This window comes from Larus michahellis, chromosome 1, assembly GCF_964199755.1.
Source record: "Larus michahellis chromosome 1, bLarMic1.1, whole genome shotgun sequence".
In the NCBI taxonomy this organism is placed as follows: Eukaryota; Metazoa; Chordata; class Aves; order Charadriiformes; family Laridae; genus Larus; species Larus michahellis.
The window spans coordinates 98,508,782-98,522,748 of record NC_133896.1 but is presented as its reverse complement, the minus strand read 5'-3'; the positions used below and the strand labels follow the sequence as shown (position 1 = coordinate 98,522,748).

The 13,967-nt window shown below is 41.9% G+C and overlaps 1 protein-coding gene across 2 annotated transcripts; it reads left to right on the top strand.

Annotated features, from left to right (window-relative positions):
• Nucleotides 1-1,257: 1,257 nt before the first annotated feature.
• SFT2D2 (SFT2 domain containing 2) lies at nt 1,258-12,280 on the top strand. Of its 2 annotated transcripts, XM_074595163.1 has the most exons (8): nt 1,258-1,417; nt 2,267-2,353; nt 2,675-2,760; nt 3,880-3,961; nt 5,983-6,018; nt 6,140-6,198; nt 6,964-6,993; nt 7,637-12,280. In XM_074595163.1, exons 1-8 carry the CDS (start codon nt 1,355-1,357, stop codon nt 7,674-7,676), a joined length of 483 nt encoding a protein of 160 aa, XP_074451264.1. In that variant the 5' UTR covers nt 1,258-1,354; the 3' UTR covers nt 7,677-12,280. The 2 variants fall into 2 exon arrangements, with proteins under 2 accessions (XP_074451264.1, XP_074451273.1); XM_074595172.1 differs by lacking the exon at nt 5,983-6,018 and having other exon boundaries at nt 1,306-1,417.
• The last annotated feature ends 1,687 nt before the right edge of the window (nt 12,281-13,967 follow it).

Here is a 13,967-nt window from a genome sequence, read left to right as displayed (position 1 = left end):
TTTTATAGTTCTGTTTTTATCTGAGCAAAATAAACTGAAGTAACTACTCACAGTGCTGAATTTTGCATTCTAGTAAGATGTTGGATCCATGTGCCTTTGCCTGTCATCAGACCACTCTGGCTAGTTATGAAAATAAGGTGAGGCTTTTTTAGAACAGGGAAAGAGCCACAGTAGTGGGAGCAAAATTAATTCTATATTGCTATTTCTATAAGCTTCCCTATTGCCAAGCAATGGCCTCAAAAGTGGTGGGAGGAGATAGGATACAACAAGAGAAGTAAAAGTGGGGAGGGAGTGGACTCTCTTTCTGAAACTACGAGGAGAGTTCAGATGTCAGCTATCGTATGCTTGGAAGAGTAAGAAGTGCCTGGGAACACGGGAGTGTTTGCTGTCTGTTAAATAACACAAACCTATAAATTACTATGAAGATGATCTCTCTGCAACATGAACCTGCAAACTGGTGCTAGGCCAATCTTTCCTAAGCTTGCTGATTTGGGAGGTTTGCAGTACTAAAGTTATAGAATCATAGAACTGCCGAGGTTGGAAGGGACTTTCAGATCATCCAGTCCAACCATCAACCTAACTCAGTCAAAAAACATCACTAAGCCATATCTCTTAAGCACTATGTCTACCCATCTTTTAAATACCTCCAGGGATGGTGACTCAAACCACTTCCCTGGGCAGCCTGTTCCAATGCTTAATAACCCTTTCAGCGCAAAATTTTTTCCTAATATCCAGTCTAAACCTTCCCTAGCACAACCAGAGGCTGCTTCCTCTTGTCCTATCGCCTGCTACTCGGGAGAAGAGACCGACCCCCACCTCGCTACAGCCTCCTTTCAGGTGGTTGTAGAGAGCGATAAGGTCGCACCTGCTCCAGGAGAGCTGTCACAGGACGGCAGAGGGGTCCGGGGGGGAGCACAGGACCAACTACACCGTTTCCAAGAGCCTTTCTCCCCTCGGCGTCCCTCACCCGACCTCCCCCCCGACCCGTGTCGGCGGGGCACCGCCTCAGGAGACGGAGCCGCTCCGAGGGCAGGGCTGGCCGGCACAGCGCTGCTGGGGGCACCTCCATCCCTGCCCTTGCCGCTCGTTAGGTCCAGGAAGCAGCTGGTTTCTCCCCCGCACCGCCGGATGCGGTCCCGCCTCCCCCGCCCGGCGGACTACAACCCCCGGCGGCCTCCGCGCCGTTGCTACCGTCCTTCATCTACCTGCCGAGCGCAGGTAGCCTGCGTCGGCGCGGTGCATGCCGGAACTGGTAGTCCCTGAGGAGGGGAGGGGAAGGGAAGGGCAGGGCAGGGCAGGGCAGTCCGGCCGTGAGCGGGCAGAGCCGCTCGGGGCGGGGGCCGGGGCGGGCAGCATGGACAAGCTCAAGCGGGTGCTGAGCGGTCGCGACGCGGAGGAGCCGAGCGGTCTGGGCGAGGTAACGCTCGGCGCCCCCTGCCCATGTTTCCCTGCCGGGGGGGGCGGCGGTTGGCGAGCGGTGGTTGGTGGGGAGCGCAGCAGCGACGGAGGGGGGGCAGAAAGGGAGGGAAGGGGGCGCCTAGGCCGCCCCTCAGCGCTGCCGCGGCCCCTCGGCGCGGGTCTGCCGTCGGCGGGAGCGGCCCGCGCCGCCTCAGCCCGTCGTTAGGCCTTCGGCTCTCCGGGGCGGAGCCGGCCGGGGGCTGCCGGTTTGTCGGGAGCCGGTTTCTAGACCTTTTAACTTGCGGCTTAAAATGCGCCGTGCTGCCGGGGGTGCCGCTGCCTGGGAAGGGGGCCCTGCCTTCTGGTCGTTGTGCGAAGGAGGAGGACGCGGTCTGCCCGAGCGAAGCCGGATCGGCCAAGGCTGGTTGCAGCGAGCCCGACAATAACGCGGGGCAACGGCGAGGCGCCGCCGCGCTATCTCGGTGTGGGCAGGGAATAAAACCAGCCAAACAAACAACCCACCCTCCCCCTTTGTTAGCAGAGCTGGCGGAACAGCCAAAGTGGAAAACTTCCCGGCGGTGCCGGCGGGAGTGCGTGGGGGCGGCCCCGGGGTGTGCGGGCCGGCGGGAGGCAGCGCTCCCGCCCCGCTGCAGCCCCCGCCGCCCGGTGCGCTCTGTCAGCGCCGTCCCTTGGCTGCACCCGCGCTTCCCGCGGGCCGTCGAAGCGGGTGCTTAAAAACGGAGGCTCCGTTTGAGCTTGGGCGCAGTTGGGCATCTCGGAGGAAATGTACTCACTTGATAGGTGGCAAGAGCTGTTAGTCAATAATTAATCGCGCTCTTATTTATTTTTTTTTTCTCCTCGTTTCTAGGTTATTGATGCAACTTCATTAGGTTGGGGCACCAGAGTGAAAGGCTTCATTGCTTGTTTTGCAATAGGATGCCTGTGCTCGCTTTTGGTAAGGACTTTTTGCCGGACCTCCCTGATAATTGAGTTTCAGGAGCCCCGATAATTACAGCCTTGCTCTGTGCTGTTGCTTGACTTTTTTTTTCTTTGAGTCTCTAGGAAGACACCTGACTCGGTTCCAGTTAGATTCAATGCACTAACTCTCAACAAGAATGCCAATAAATGCAATTTATTTTTGTGTGTGATTCTGCAGTTTAGGTTTAAGTTTTCCTAAGACTTCTTTGGTGTTGTGACCTTTTTTGGATGTATTTCTTTTGCAACTTAAAACCAGTATTAATTTATTTTCCCTTTCTCTCTAAATCTTCCTTTTTAGGGTAGTTGTCTGCTATGGGTACCAAAGAAAGGGCTGACACTCTTTGCAGTGTTTTATACTCTGGGGAATATCGCATCTATTGGGAGGTAACAATCTTTTTACATTAGTTCCCTGATAAAGATGACAAACTAAAGCAGAATGATGGGTGAAGGTGCATAAGTGGTATAAACTGTTGCATTTTTGCGAGAAGCCTTGCTTATGGAACTTATTCTCTTGTTGCTGAATTTTAAAGAGCGTTTCCCCAGCAGTGCCCTGAAGTGGTAAAGAAAGCTTTTGTTTCCTTTATTGTTATTATCAATGCATTCAAGGTAAAAGTTACTTATCAGTAATGAAGAACCAAAATCATGCTTTGAGCATTGAGGTGTTTTTATTTTTGTTGTTTGGTGCCTTCTTCCCCCCCCCTCCCCAGCAAGATAAAAATGATTCTTTGGCATTTTGCATTTGGTAATGTTCTGTGTGTTGTGGTGAATACATTTGGGGCAGTCAGTCTCTCAGGGTAGGCCTGTTTGATAAGTCTTCATGGCCGTTGAGGGTCCTGAAGCGTAGCCTCACCAACTTTGTGACAGGCACAGCCTTCTGTGATTGAGGAAACTTAACAAGATGTTAGAAAGCACAAGGAATGGAACTGGAAATAATACAGTAATGAGGCAGAATAATATGGTACATGAGGCAGAAATATAATCTTAGATAATTCATGCCATATCAATCACCAGGGCTCTACTCTAAATGAGGGCTGCAGATCTGGTAAGGGATCAGAGAATGGATCCGGGTCTGAAAACAGCCCTTTATGTAGAGGAATTGAGCTGGATTACATGGCAATCCATGCAGAGCCTCTGTGGCTGGTGTTTTTAAAAGCAGGTTAAAAAAGCATTTATAAAGACTGATCTAACTGAAGCTGACCTTGACCTATGCTTCTAGCTTGATAGTTCTGCTCTGCTTTTGTTAATTGTAACTGAACAAGTGCAAATAAAATTATAGAATAAATAGCTTGCACAAAGAAAAACAGGAATGGATTTTTCCCTCCTCATATATCCTGTTTCTTTTGTTATGCAGCAAACATGTTATGATTATCGTACATCAGTCTGTGTACTGATGCCCCATATGACAGCAGACAGTTTAACAAAAAAAACCCCTTAATGAGGGATCTTACCTAGTTTTGCTTTTGCCTTTCTACCTCTGTATTCATCTTGTTTTGTTTTTCACAGCACTCTTTTTCTTATGGGACCAATGAAACAATTGAAAAGGATGTTTGAGCCTACACGTTTGATTGCTACTATTGTTATGCTAGTAAGTATCAAAGGAATCAGCTTTAACTCATGCTAACCTGTAAACAATTTCCACTATAAAGTCCTTTCCTATACATTGATCTAACTATGTCTCAAGATGTGGGTGTGGTTTTGGTTTTTTTTTTCTTTTTTCTTAAAACGTCAAACATCCTGCACATCTGCTGCAGTGGAAAGGTTGTGTAGCACCAGAAAACCACCTTCCTATTATGAAAGACTGAGCTGAAGCCAAGTTGTTATGCTAAATGAGCATTAAGGGTCTGCGGCTGCTGTATGTGAACCGTGCACGTGCTTTTTTAAGGTGCTTGAGGTCACAACTTCATATTTTCATGTTGCTTAAAGGATGAAAGATGGGAAACTAGTTTTTAAAAAGTTGTACTATGGAAGTTGTTAGACGTTCAATGTTGTCTTTTTATATTCTATCTAATTTACTTTAAAGAGTTTTGTAGGTATTTCTACCTTGATAAAATTGTCATTTCCTGACAAAGCAACTGGGGAATCTCTATGCCTTGGTCATCTTGGATTGAAAAATACAGAAATCATACCTGTTGGCTGATAGCTTCAGGTTTTGAAACTCGTATGACACGATGAAATTGCAAATTCAATATTCAACTGAAGTCAGCCCTTGGAATTATTTTTATCTTCATAAGATGGGAATTGTGGCCGGCCTTCTACTGGGAGGGGGTATGTGAAAACTGCTGCTACTTTGCAGACTCTTTCTTGTTTAAAATCCATGGGCTTTTTTGTCTCTTCAACTTTCCATTTTCTCTTGAAGAGTCTAAAATCTGGAAGGTGGTTTAACTTGCATGAAGCTGTCCTCCTGTTTTCAGTGTGAATGTCTTTAGAGTGTTTGCTTGACATCAGCGCTTCCTGTTTTCTCTTTAAACATCCAGAGAGGCTGCAGGCACCTGATGGAGCCTGAGAAATAGACCCTATATGCTCGCAGATCAGCAGCAGGCAAGAAGCCTACTGCTTGGTGTGTTTGTTTTATAAACATTGAGGATGCCTGGAGTCAGGGGAATGCCTGGAATGTTGTTCACTGGAATAAAGCCAGTTGTCAGATGTATGATGTAGTATTTAGACCGATACACAAATCACTACCTTAAAACTAATGGGAAAACTAGATTTAATGTCAGTAATCGTGATTGAGGTGAAGTCTATGATTTCTTTGGCAATGTGTGTGTTAATGTCTTGAACATGCAGTACTAGATCTTTTTTACTCAAGCAGAAAAATACACATTATAATCTCTAGTACGCAATGGTACATGTGTATCAGAAGAAGACTACTAGATGTTGATGAAGGAAGATCAAGTTATCAGCATCTGTCATAGCTAAATGAGCTGTTGTGTCTTAAATTGAAAATGAAAACTTGAACTAAAAGGAGGCTCCTGTTAAAACTGAGGGTTAAAACAGAAAATAATCCAAAATGGCCTGCTACCCCAAAAGATTTTAATTGTAGTAAAGACAGCGCAACTCTGAAAAAAGTGCTGGTGTTAGTGGCTGTTCCTATTAAACAGGACAGCTGCTAAGCAATAGCTGAAAGTTGTTGAAAGCATACTATAGTTTCAATTGGTAAGAACAAAATAATGTCCTAACTTCAACCCCATGGTAACCTTGAGAATCAACAGGAAATGTGGCATTTACAGAAGCAGAAAGACCTGAAAAGTCTTCCTTACATGAAACGATGAAGTGTGGTGTATACCAATGACACCAAGAAGTGCGTGGGATGTAGGGACCTGCTGATGTTGCAAAAAAGCTGCAGTAACCTCTTCCTCCTGTTACTTTGCAGTCATAAAATTATTTTCTGGAGATATCAGGCTGATATTTCCTCATTGCTTTAGTTCACATCAGAAATATTATAACGAGAGCATTTTAAATATGAGGAACTCTTATGCAGGATTGCATAAAACTATGAAACGGTGTAATCTGTTTCTGTCTTCGTGAAGTAACCCATTATGGTGTTAATATTATCTATAAAACTGGAGTTGATTCTATGTTTAATAGAAACTGTTTGTTTTCTTCTAGTTGTGTCTCGTACTAACACTGTGTTCTGCTTTTTGGGTGAGTACTTTAGTCCTATATGTATATATAACCAGAGTATATTTTAACAATAAGATTATTACACTGTTGTCTCATTGTCTGCTGTCTTTCTTCCCTGCTCCCTCCTTCTCTTCTCCTTCAGTGGCGTAAGGAAGGACTCGCGCTTCTTTTCTGCATCTTACAGTTTTTCGCCTTAGCATGGTAAGTGACTTCTTCCCCACATGTTCCATTTGCTATTGCACCTAACATCAGTAGCTGAATTGTGAGTGGATTTTGAACTTGCATGAGTTGGAAGGAAGGAGAATTTCTTACCTCACCATTCCCCTAGATGCAAGACAATGTATCAGTGAGGAGCTGACTTGTTCCTGCTTCTTGGTCTCTCACACCACTTTAGAGGCTTTGAAGATGGAGCTCAGGGCTTCGTTGCTGGGGGAGGTGCCTTTGAACGTGTTTAATTTCTGTGAGCTTGAAGTAAAAAAACCTACTTTTTTCCTTTCCCTTTTAAATCAGTTTGTTGCTTACTGTTTGGTATTCCTCTATAACACTCTCCTGATTTTGTCTTGTTAAAAGGCCCAGATATGCCAATCAAATTAAGTGTCAGTGTTCTTGAAGTTAACACGTGCTCTGTGTAATGTCACAGAAGTAGTCCAGAAACTGATATGAACATGTAGCCAGCCCTCAAGACTAATCTTTACCTGCCTGGAGGTGTTGGACTATGAAGAACATTGGGTGCAGGAGAACTGTCTCTAAAATGTTTCTACACTGATTTTGCTGTAGTGTTTCACAAGCTGGCTGGGCTAAGATGACTTGTAAGGATACACATTCCTGTTGCTCACAAACCCAGTGCTTCATTTTGGTTGTGTATTTGCAGTCACCTGTTTAGAGCATCAGAGGGGTGGCTGTTCTTGTTTGGGACTCTTAATAATATCTGACATCAAGAGTAACTTTAAAAATCTTTCTGCTTAGGTACAGCATTTCCTTCATACCATTTGCAAGGTAAGCTTCCCTACTCCCTTACTTCTTGTCATCTTGAGGTTTAATGATACAGAAGATTAGTTTATAGAAACACTAATGTATGGCTTCAGAAGTTTTTCCATAGTGGTGTTTTAGGGGGAGAAAATATACGTAGGTAAACCTGAAAATGAAACTAAGCATCTTCTCTAGTGGGAGAACACAAATGTAATAAAATGAAAGGGCTTCCTATAAAAATACGTAGGTGTGCTGACCACATGCTAAACATAAGGCTTGCCTTTGGAATGCCTAAATGTTGGTCCAAAAGGATACTAGACAAGTGTATTCTTCTGGGTACCTCTTTTTCCTGATCTCCCCCATGAGCGCTATTCTGTGTTTGAGAGCACAGTTCTCTGTCCTCCTTCAGTACACCGCTGCAATACAGGCTGACAGGTGTCGTTCCCATTGCGGTTGGGCAGGTGGACAGTGAGCAGACCCGCTTCTCTCTAATGCATTCATGTAGTCATGCAAATTGTGTAAGCGCAATTAATACATGGTCAGCTGATCTTTTAAAGTCCTTAGAGTCAGTGCGATAGCAGCATGGAATGAGTCTCATCAAGTGGCATAACTGAGGTGACTCTCTGGTTGTTTTCTTCTTTTTTTTTTTTTTTTTTTCTCCTGCCTGTAGGGATGCTGTGAAGAAATGTGTTTCGGTCTGCCTGTCCTAACAGGAATACTGGATGCTTCACAAAGTTCTAGGAAGTACAGTAGAACTATGTTAAGATCACTGTGTATGTATGTTCCTACTTCTGTCTTAAACATGTGCCTTTCAGCTTGTTAGAAGCTCCTTGTGTTAAATCCAATGTATGCGATTGCTTGGTTTTGTAAGCAATGGTGTCTGCAGGACAGGGTGTTTGTGATCAAGTGAAGTTCTGTCTGGCAGAAAAACTGGGCAGAGTTCCAGAACTCGTTATGATAATTCTTATGTGAAATCATGTATTTGTTTGGTTTTGCAAAAGTAACAAAGTAATATATGAAGTCTGTAAAATGAAGACCTTGACTCTGATGGGACTATGCCAGTCTAGAGGATTTTCTTTTGCAAGAAAAAGAAATCAGTTGTCAACCGGTTTCTTATTGAGAACTTGTTTTTTTGTTTGTTTCTTCTTTTTTTTTTAATGTCACTTAATCTTTGCACTGTTTGCCTGGGAAAATGGAACCTTGGTGCTCTTTCTTTTCCTGCCTCTCTTGCAAAATTTTAGGTTCATGAGACTTCTGAAAGACATAATTCTAATTTAAAAGACTGATTTGGAGTAAGTATGAAATGATGAAATGTTTGCATCTTTAATGAAGTATTTAATTTTCAGTTTAGACTGGTGTTTCCTTAAAATACGTGAAAGGAGCACCTTCATCTGTAAAAACTTGTTCCTGTTGGAAAAGCACTTGTAAAATAAGGTTAATAGAATTTTTCATCTGCCAGGAACCTGAGTTCTTTGCCTTGGCTGCAGCTAATGGCAATACATACAAGGCAGGAAACTGACACTTTTCACATGAAGCAAGGTGCTTCTCTTCTCCCTCAGCTGTAGCATAGGAGCAGTGTGAAGCTGAGGGCATGACAGGTAAGAAAAGAGAATTTATGTATGTCCTTTCTCAAAGGACAAACTCTGTTGATAAGGTGGAAGTGGGCCATTGTTTAAGCAGTCTGGGCTGGGGAGAAGACGTTTTCTTCTGAACTTGTAAATGAGTTAAAACTCCAGCTTTTTTTTTTTTGTAAGTGGGATCAGTTTCGTTTCTCCTAAAGCTCTTGTATATGTTAGTGATCTACTTCTGCTTTGAGGAGAAAGTACTATTTTTCTATTGCCTGTCTTAGCGAAGAAAGCATGTAACAATCTACCTGCCAGCTCCAAACAAACGCTGAACAGCTGGTATCTAAATTCCAAGGCCACTCTTCATTCTCTTTATCTTCTGAGCTATGTATAATCATTTACTCCCAAACCACTGCAGTGGTCCGTTGTTTAATATCTGAGCGCAATTTCCTACTTCTTCTGTGTGAGATACTGTTTAACTGCTTTCACCTTCCTTAGAAAACTGTCTTGCTGGAGTCAGTGTCTATGAAGATGATTATCCAGTGGACTTTAGTGTGAACTGAAACCTTTCTTCCTTCATCTACCAAGAGTTTAATCATTTAACAGCATTGTGTTTTCCTGGCAAGTGCATCCCTGACTTGTACCACAAAGACTTTAATGTAGGAAAAACCTAGATCTACTTGGCGATAAAGTATAAGCCCACAGTGAAGCCAAATAATTCTATGGCTTCTGGAAAGTTATTAGAAACTGAGTTAATTCAAAATCTTAAACTTAAGTGTCCTTCTGATAATTTATAAAGCACAGTACCATCCTGCTGTTAGGATCCTCTAAAAAAAAATACTCCCTTTTGAGGATGCTATGAAAAGGAGATTTTAACAGGCTGTGTTTCCAGCTGGCTAGGGTTACTGTTACAAAGGCATTTGAATGGAAAATGCTGCCTTGAAAACATTGCCCCGTTGTTGGGATGAATCAGTTATACAGGATGGTGTTTAAGTGCTATGTCGTGGTGCTTTTTTTCTCCCCCCTAGCATTTGGAAGTTAGTGGTGAAATAAGTAGGTTGATTATTACTGTTCTTGAAAGGAAGAATTAGTTAAATGCCCAAGAGAGACGGAGGATTAAAGAATGTTGGTATTTCTTTTCCCTGACTGATCTAAGACAAGTATCTAAACTGATGTGTGTCTCTTCTATCAGGGTTCAAAACCTAATTAATATGTGTCAGAGGACCTGTGTTAGTCTTCTATTAGAACTTTGATAATGTTTACAGAATTCCTTTGTATAAGGGCAATTGAAGTGCAACCCTAATGCCTTTTACATTCCAATATTTCTTTAGCTTTAACATCTCTGGGTGTTGCTGGAAAATGCTACAAGTATTGTATACATTCTTTCTCCTTCCCCTCTCCAGGAAAGTTACCTTAACTCAGATCATCATTCCAGGCTCAGCAGCAGTCAACACAATGGAATTTGACTTTTGGCGTTCTTTTCTATGAATACTTCAGATTAGAAGGATAAAAGTCTTTTGCTTATTCTTTGACTAGCTTGTGCAGGATTGTGGAAGCCTGACTCCCTAGCAGTTCTTCTAGAAGAACACTGGAATTGGGTATGCTGAATATTAGTTTTTCAACTTGCATACTAGCTAACTGCTAGTTTAGCTGACTGCTGTGAGCACAACCACTTAGAAGTACGAAATTTAGGAAACTACTAATACATAGCGGGTAAACTTAAATGGAGATTATTTTTCCTTCTTCCCTTCCTATCCTTTTTAAAGTTGTAATTCCAGCTCCACAGCCTTTTATCAATAAGAGAGAAGAACAAATCTTCATTTGACGGCTAAGCGATTGTGCCCTTAAAGGAAGGGAACCCAAGGAGAGATGGCAAAGACATAAGGATCACCAGAGTGCTGCTAGGGTTTATGTTGCCCTTTGTTGCATTCTGTTCCTGTGAAGGTCAGACAGTAGGAGACTCACCATATTCTTGCCAATATGTGAAACGTGCTCAGGGTTTGTCGCTTCATTTACAAGCGGTTTTTGATTTAAAATAACTTTTCTATATCAGAACAAAACTCTTCAGATTCTTACTTGCTTATAAGCAGTTGTATTCAGGCCAAGTTTAGCAACAAAAGATTTTTCCACTTTGTTAAAATATTTTATGTGATTTTATGTAATCAGGGAGTAAAGTAGTGCATTAATGTTCTCTCTTGACCAGTTTCAATCTGATTTAGATTATACCATTATAGCACTTTTTGTCATGAGAACTAATTTGTACTAAGTTTTGATCTTATCAGCTTTGGTTATCTGCTTGGCAGGAAGCATGGTGGGCATATCTGAAGCTCTCTCTAGCTTTCTATCTTAATGTCCTTCAAGGCAGGAATGTTTATTGTGTGCACTGTACTTCAAATAGAGATGTTTGTGTTTTAAATCACAAAGCTCCTTCCTTCCCAACGTCCTTGCTCAGTTGCCTACAACACTTAAGGCTGACTTTCCTGAAAAAATGTATGATGTTGGATACCCATCTCAGTAGGATTTGGTGTTCTACCAGAAAGCACTTTTTGCCCAGCCTCACTGTTGATCAAATTGCCTATACACTTTTTTGCCTTTTACAGTACAGATAACATAACTTTAACCAAGCAGCCTTAGCATACAGTTCTATGAAATGTGCATATCTGGGATCATCTGACTTTGGGATCAGAAATGGAAATGGGGAGGGTGGTAGTCATTTGTTCCCAAAGTACTGAAATTCTATACATTAAAATGTGGTATTTTTTTTTCATTACTTCACATAAAACAGAGCAAAATTTGAAATCCATTGTGAATACTGGTACTATCTGAGATGGTTCTGTGGTGATGATGTGAACAATTTCATCTTGTTTAGTATTTACAGTAAAAAGGTTGTTCATGAGCTGTTACAAAAACCAGAGAAGAAATTTCTGCACCAAGTTGAAATTCTTTCAAGAAATCACGTTGGTGGTGTGTTTTTTTTTTTTTCTTTAAAATGATGCGTTAGGCTTTATGTGTGGATACTCATTATGCAAGTTGGGGAGAGGGCAGAGACTGCTGTGGGCTAGCCTGCAGCTAGGTGCAGGATGACAGGCTTGAATCGATCATAGCTTGTGGGCTGATTTGCAGCTGGCGTGCAGTGCATTTGGAGGCTCGTGGCACTGTTGCTTACATGCAGTCCAAAACTCCTGTTCTGGGAACTGTCTTCTGGGAACTGTGGAGCAGTGTGGGCACTTGAAGTTCATCCCCTTTTGCTGTGTGCTAAGATTGAAAGAGCCTCTGAGTTTTTGACAACAGTTTAGTTTTGGTACTTAGTCATATTAATGAAAGTAAGATCACAGTTGCTATTGTGGACTCTCAAAACTGAGGAGGAGGATGAGGTTTAAACACACGTTTGTCTTAAATACTGATGTTTACAACCATAGCAAATACTGTGTAGGACAGAAAGCACAGAAATAGTATATTTTTCTTAAAACCATGTGCCTCAGTGTAATGTGACAACACTAGATTTTTTTTTTTAACAGCTGTGGAATAGTTTTGTAAAATAAAACCCAAACTCTCAAAAATTTTCCACAATGTTTTATACTGTTATTGATTCTGTTTGTTGTGCCTTTTCTATGTATTTACATGGTCTGATTTCTACTTTGGTAAACATCTTTCTTCTAACTTACAACTTGCTCTGTAATGAGGTGAAATCTTTACTTACAAGTTCTGGTTTTTTGCCTTCAATAAAGTTGTCATTGCATTAAATTAAATGCTCGTATGGTTAATATGGAGTTTTTAATGATGCTGATTCTCCAGGTGATGTTGGAATTGCTGTGGGTTGGTTTCTTGTTTTGTTTGTTAAAAAAAAAAAAAAGGTGCTTGTCTTGTCTTCGCTTCCTTTGCTGTGTACACATGTACTGCTGAGGGGGGTTTGTGAGTCACCAGTGCTGTGCAGTGACATCACCCAGCATATATCTAGTTCAACCAAATTCTTTTATTGGCATAGCTGCATGCACCTACGGTTGGCACAACTAGAGTTGTTAAGGTGGGAATGATATTTTTATTATTACTTATTTACCTCAAGAGTCAATCTAGATGTGCCGAGAAACTATTGGCTTAGTCCATGCTACACAGCAAACAATTCCTGATGATACTCTGTCAGCAAAGACTGGAGTTATGAAGCAGCAAGCCTCTGGTTCTTCTTTGTGGAGGAAATACATTCTGAATACTGATATGCATTGGAGAAGGAAGAAGCCAATGATTTATCAATGTGTGTTAAAAGTACAATTAGAGGTAATGACTTCTAATTTTTTTTTTTAACTTTCAGAAAGCATGTCCATTTAAGATTGTGCCTAATATGCATCCTTACAGTGGTTTTGATATTACTTGACAGTGTACAGGGCTCTGCATTGGGCTGTTCAGAGTACATTAAACTTTCTTCTGATTGACAGGACAAACCAAAGCAGTTGCATTTTTTGCAAAGGTGGTGTCAAGACTTGCATGCTGTGGGAGACTGTTTAGTTTTCAGTTACTCTTTTTTTTTTGGATTGTTCTAAGCAAGCGCTGTCTCAAAGCTGACTAAACTGAAATTTCTGCCCTACAGAAAACTCCAAAGTTTTGTTGGAAATAGAAGCAGCAGCCTGTGGTCCTGTAATATAGAAACCTAGGGATTTGTATTTTATCTCTTTGAAAAGGTTAGAGCTTCCAAGGACTGACATGAGAGATTATTTTTATTCCATATCAAGACAACTATGAGAGTGAATCTGAGTCCTAAAAAGGCAATAAATCCTTCCCATATTTAATAGCATAGAGCTATTTTGCTTGCCTAGTTTAATCTCCTGCATAACAAGCTGTTGAACTTTGCCACACTGTTCTCGTGCTGAGGTCTTAATACCTGAATGATTTAAAAAAAAAATAAAAAAATAAAAAAAATTAAGTCTTCATTTGAAATCTCTAAACAATGAATGATCAGCTGCTCTCTAGGGAAAGTGTATTCTGTAGATGACTTTGATCCTTAGAAGTACACTGAAAGGGTTTATCAGCTGTGCTACAGCATCTAGTCCCCGAATCCCAACTATAAATATCAGGGCAGAGTCATCAGCACCACATTAAAATTCAGTGATGAGACTTGGAAGGCTGTTGTACCCATAATGTCTGCCCCATTCCCTTCTCCTTCCACAGGGTCTGATTTGCAAGAGAGGGTATTTTGTGGTTGCAGGGAGTTCAAAGTTGGGGTTGATACTCGTTTTCTTCCCATACTTGTACCTTTCCTGTAGAGCTCAGTCTTGGTTGCAGTGTCAGTGAGGGTACAGGCTTGTAACTGTGCAGCTGTGAAGAGCTGGAGGTGCTTAAAGGGAACAAAATCCTCTCTTCACTCTTCTGAAGAAAGCTTCTGATGAATTAGAGATGGAACAGTATATTTAAGCTGCCAATCTTTGGGATTGATATCTTAAGTTA

Bases quoted from the DNA above. Each gene is read 5' to 3' on its own strand.
- SFT2D2 (XM_074595163.1), top strand. From the start codon at position 1,355: ATGGACAAGCTCAAGCGGGTGCTGAGCGGTCGCGACGCGGAGGAGCCG. The intron at 2,761-3,879 runs GTAACAATCTTT...TGTTTTTCACAG, and splicing joins AATATCGCATCTATTGGGAG to CACTCTTTTTCTTATGGGAC. The intron at 3,962-5,982 runs GTAAGTATCAAA...GTTTTCTTCTAG, and splicing joins TTGCTACTATTGTTATGCTA to TTGTGTCTCGTACTAACACT.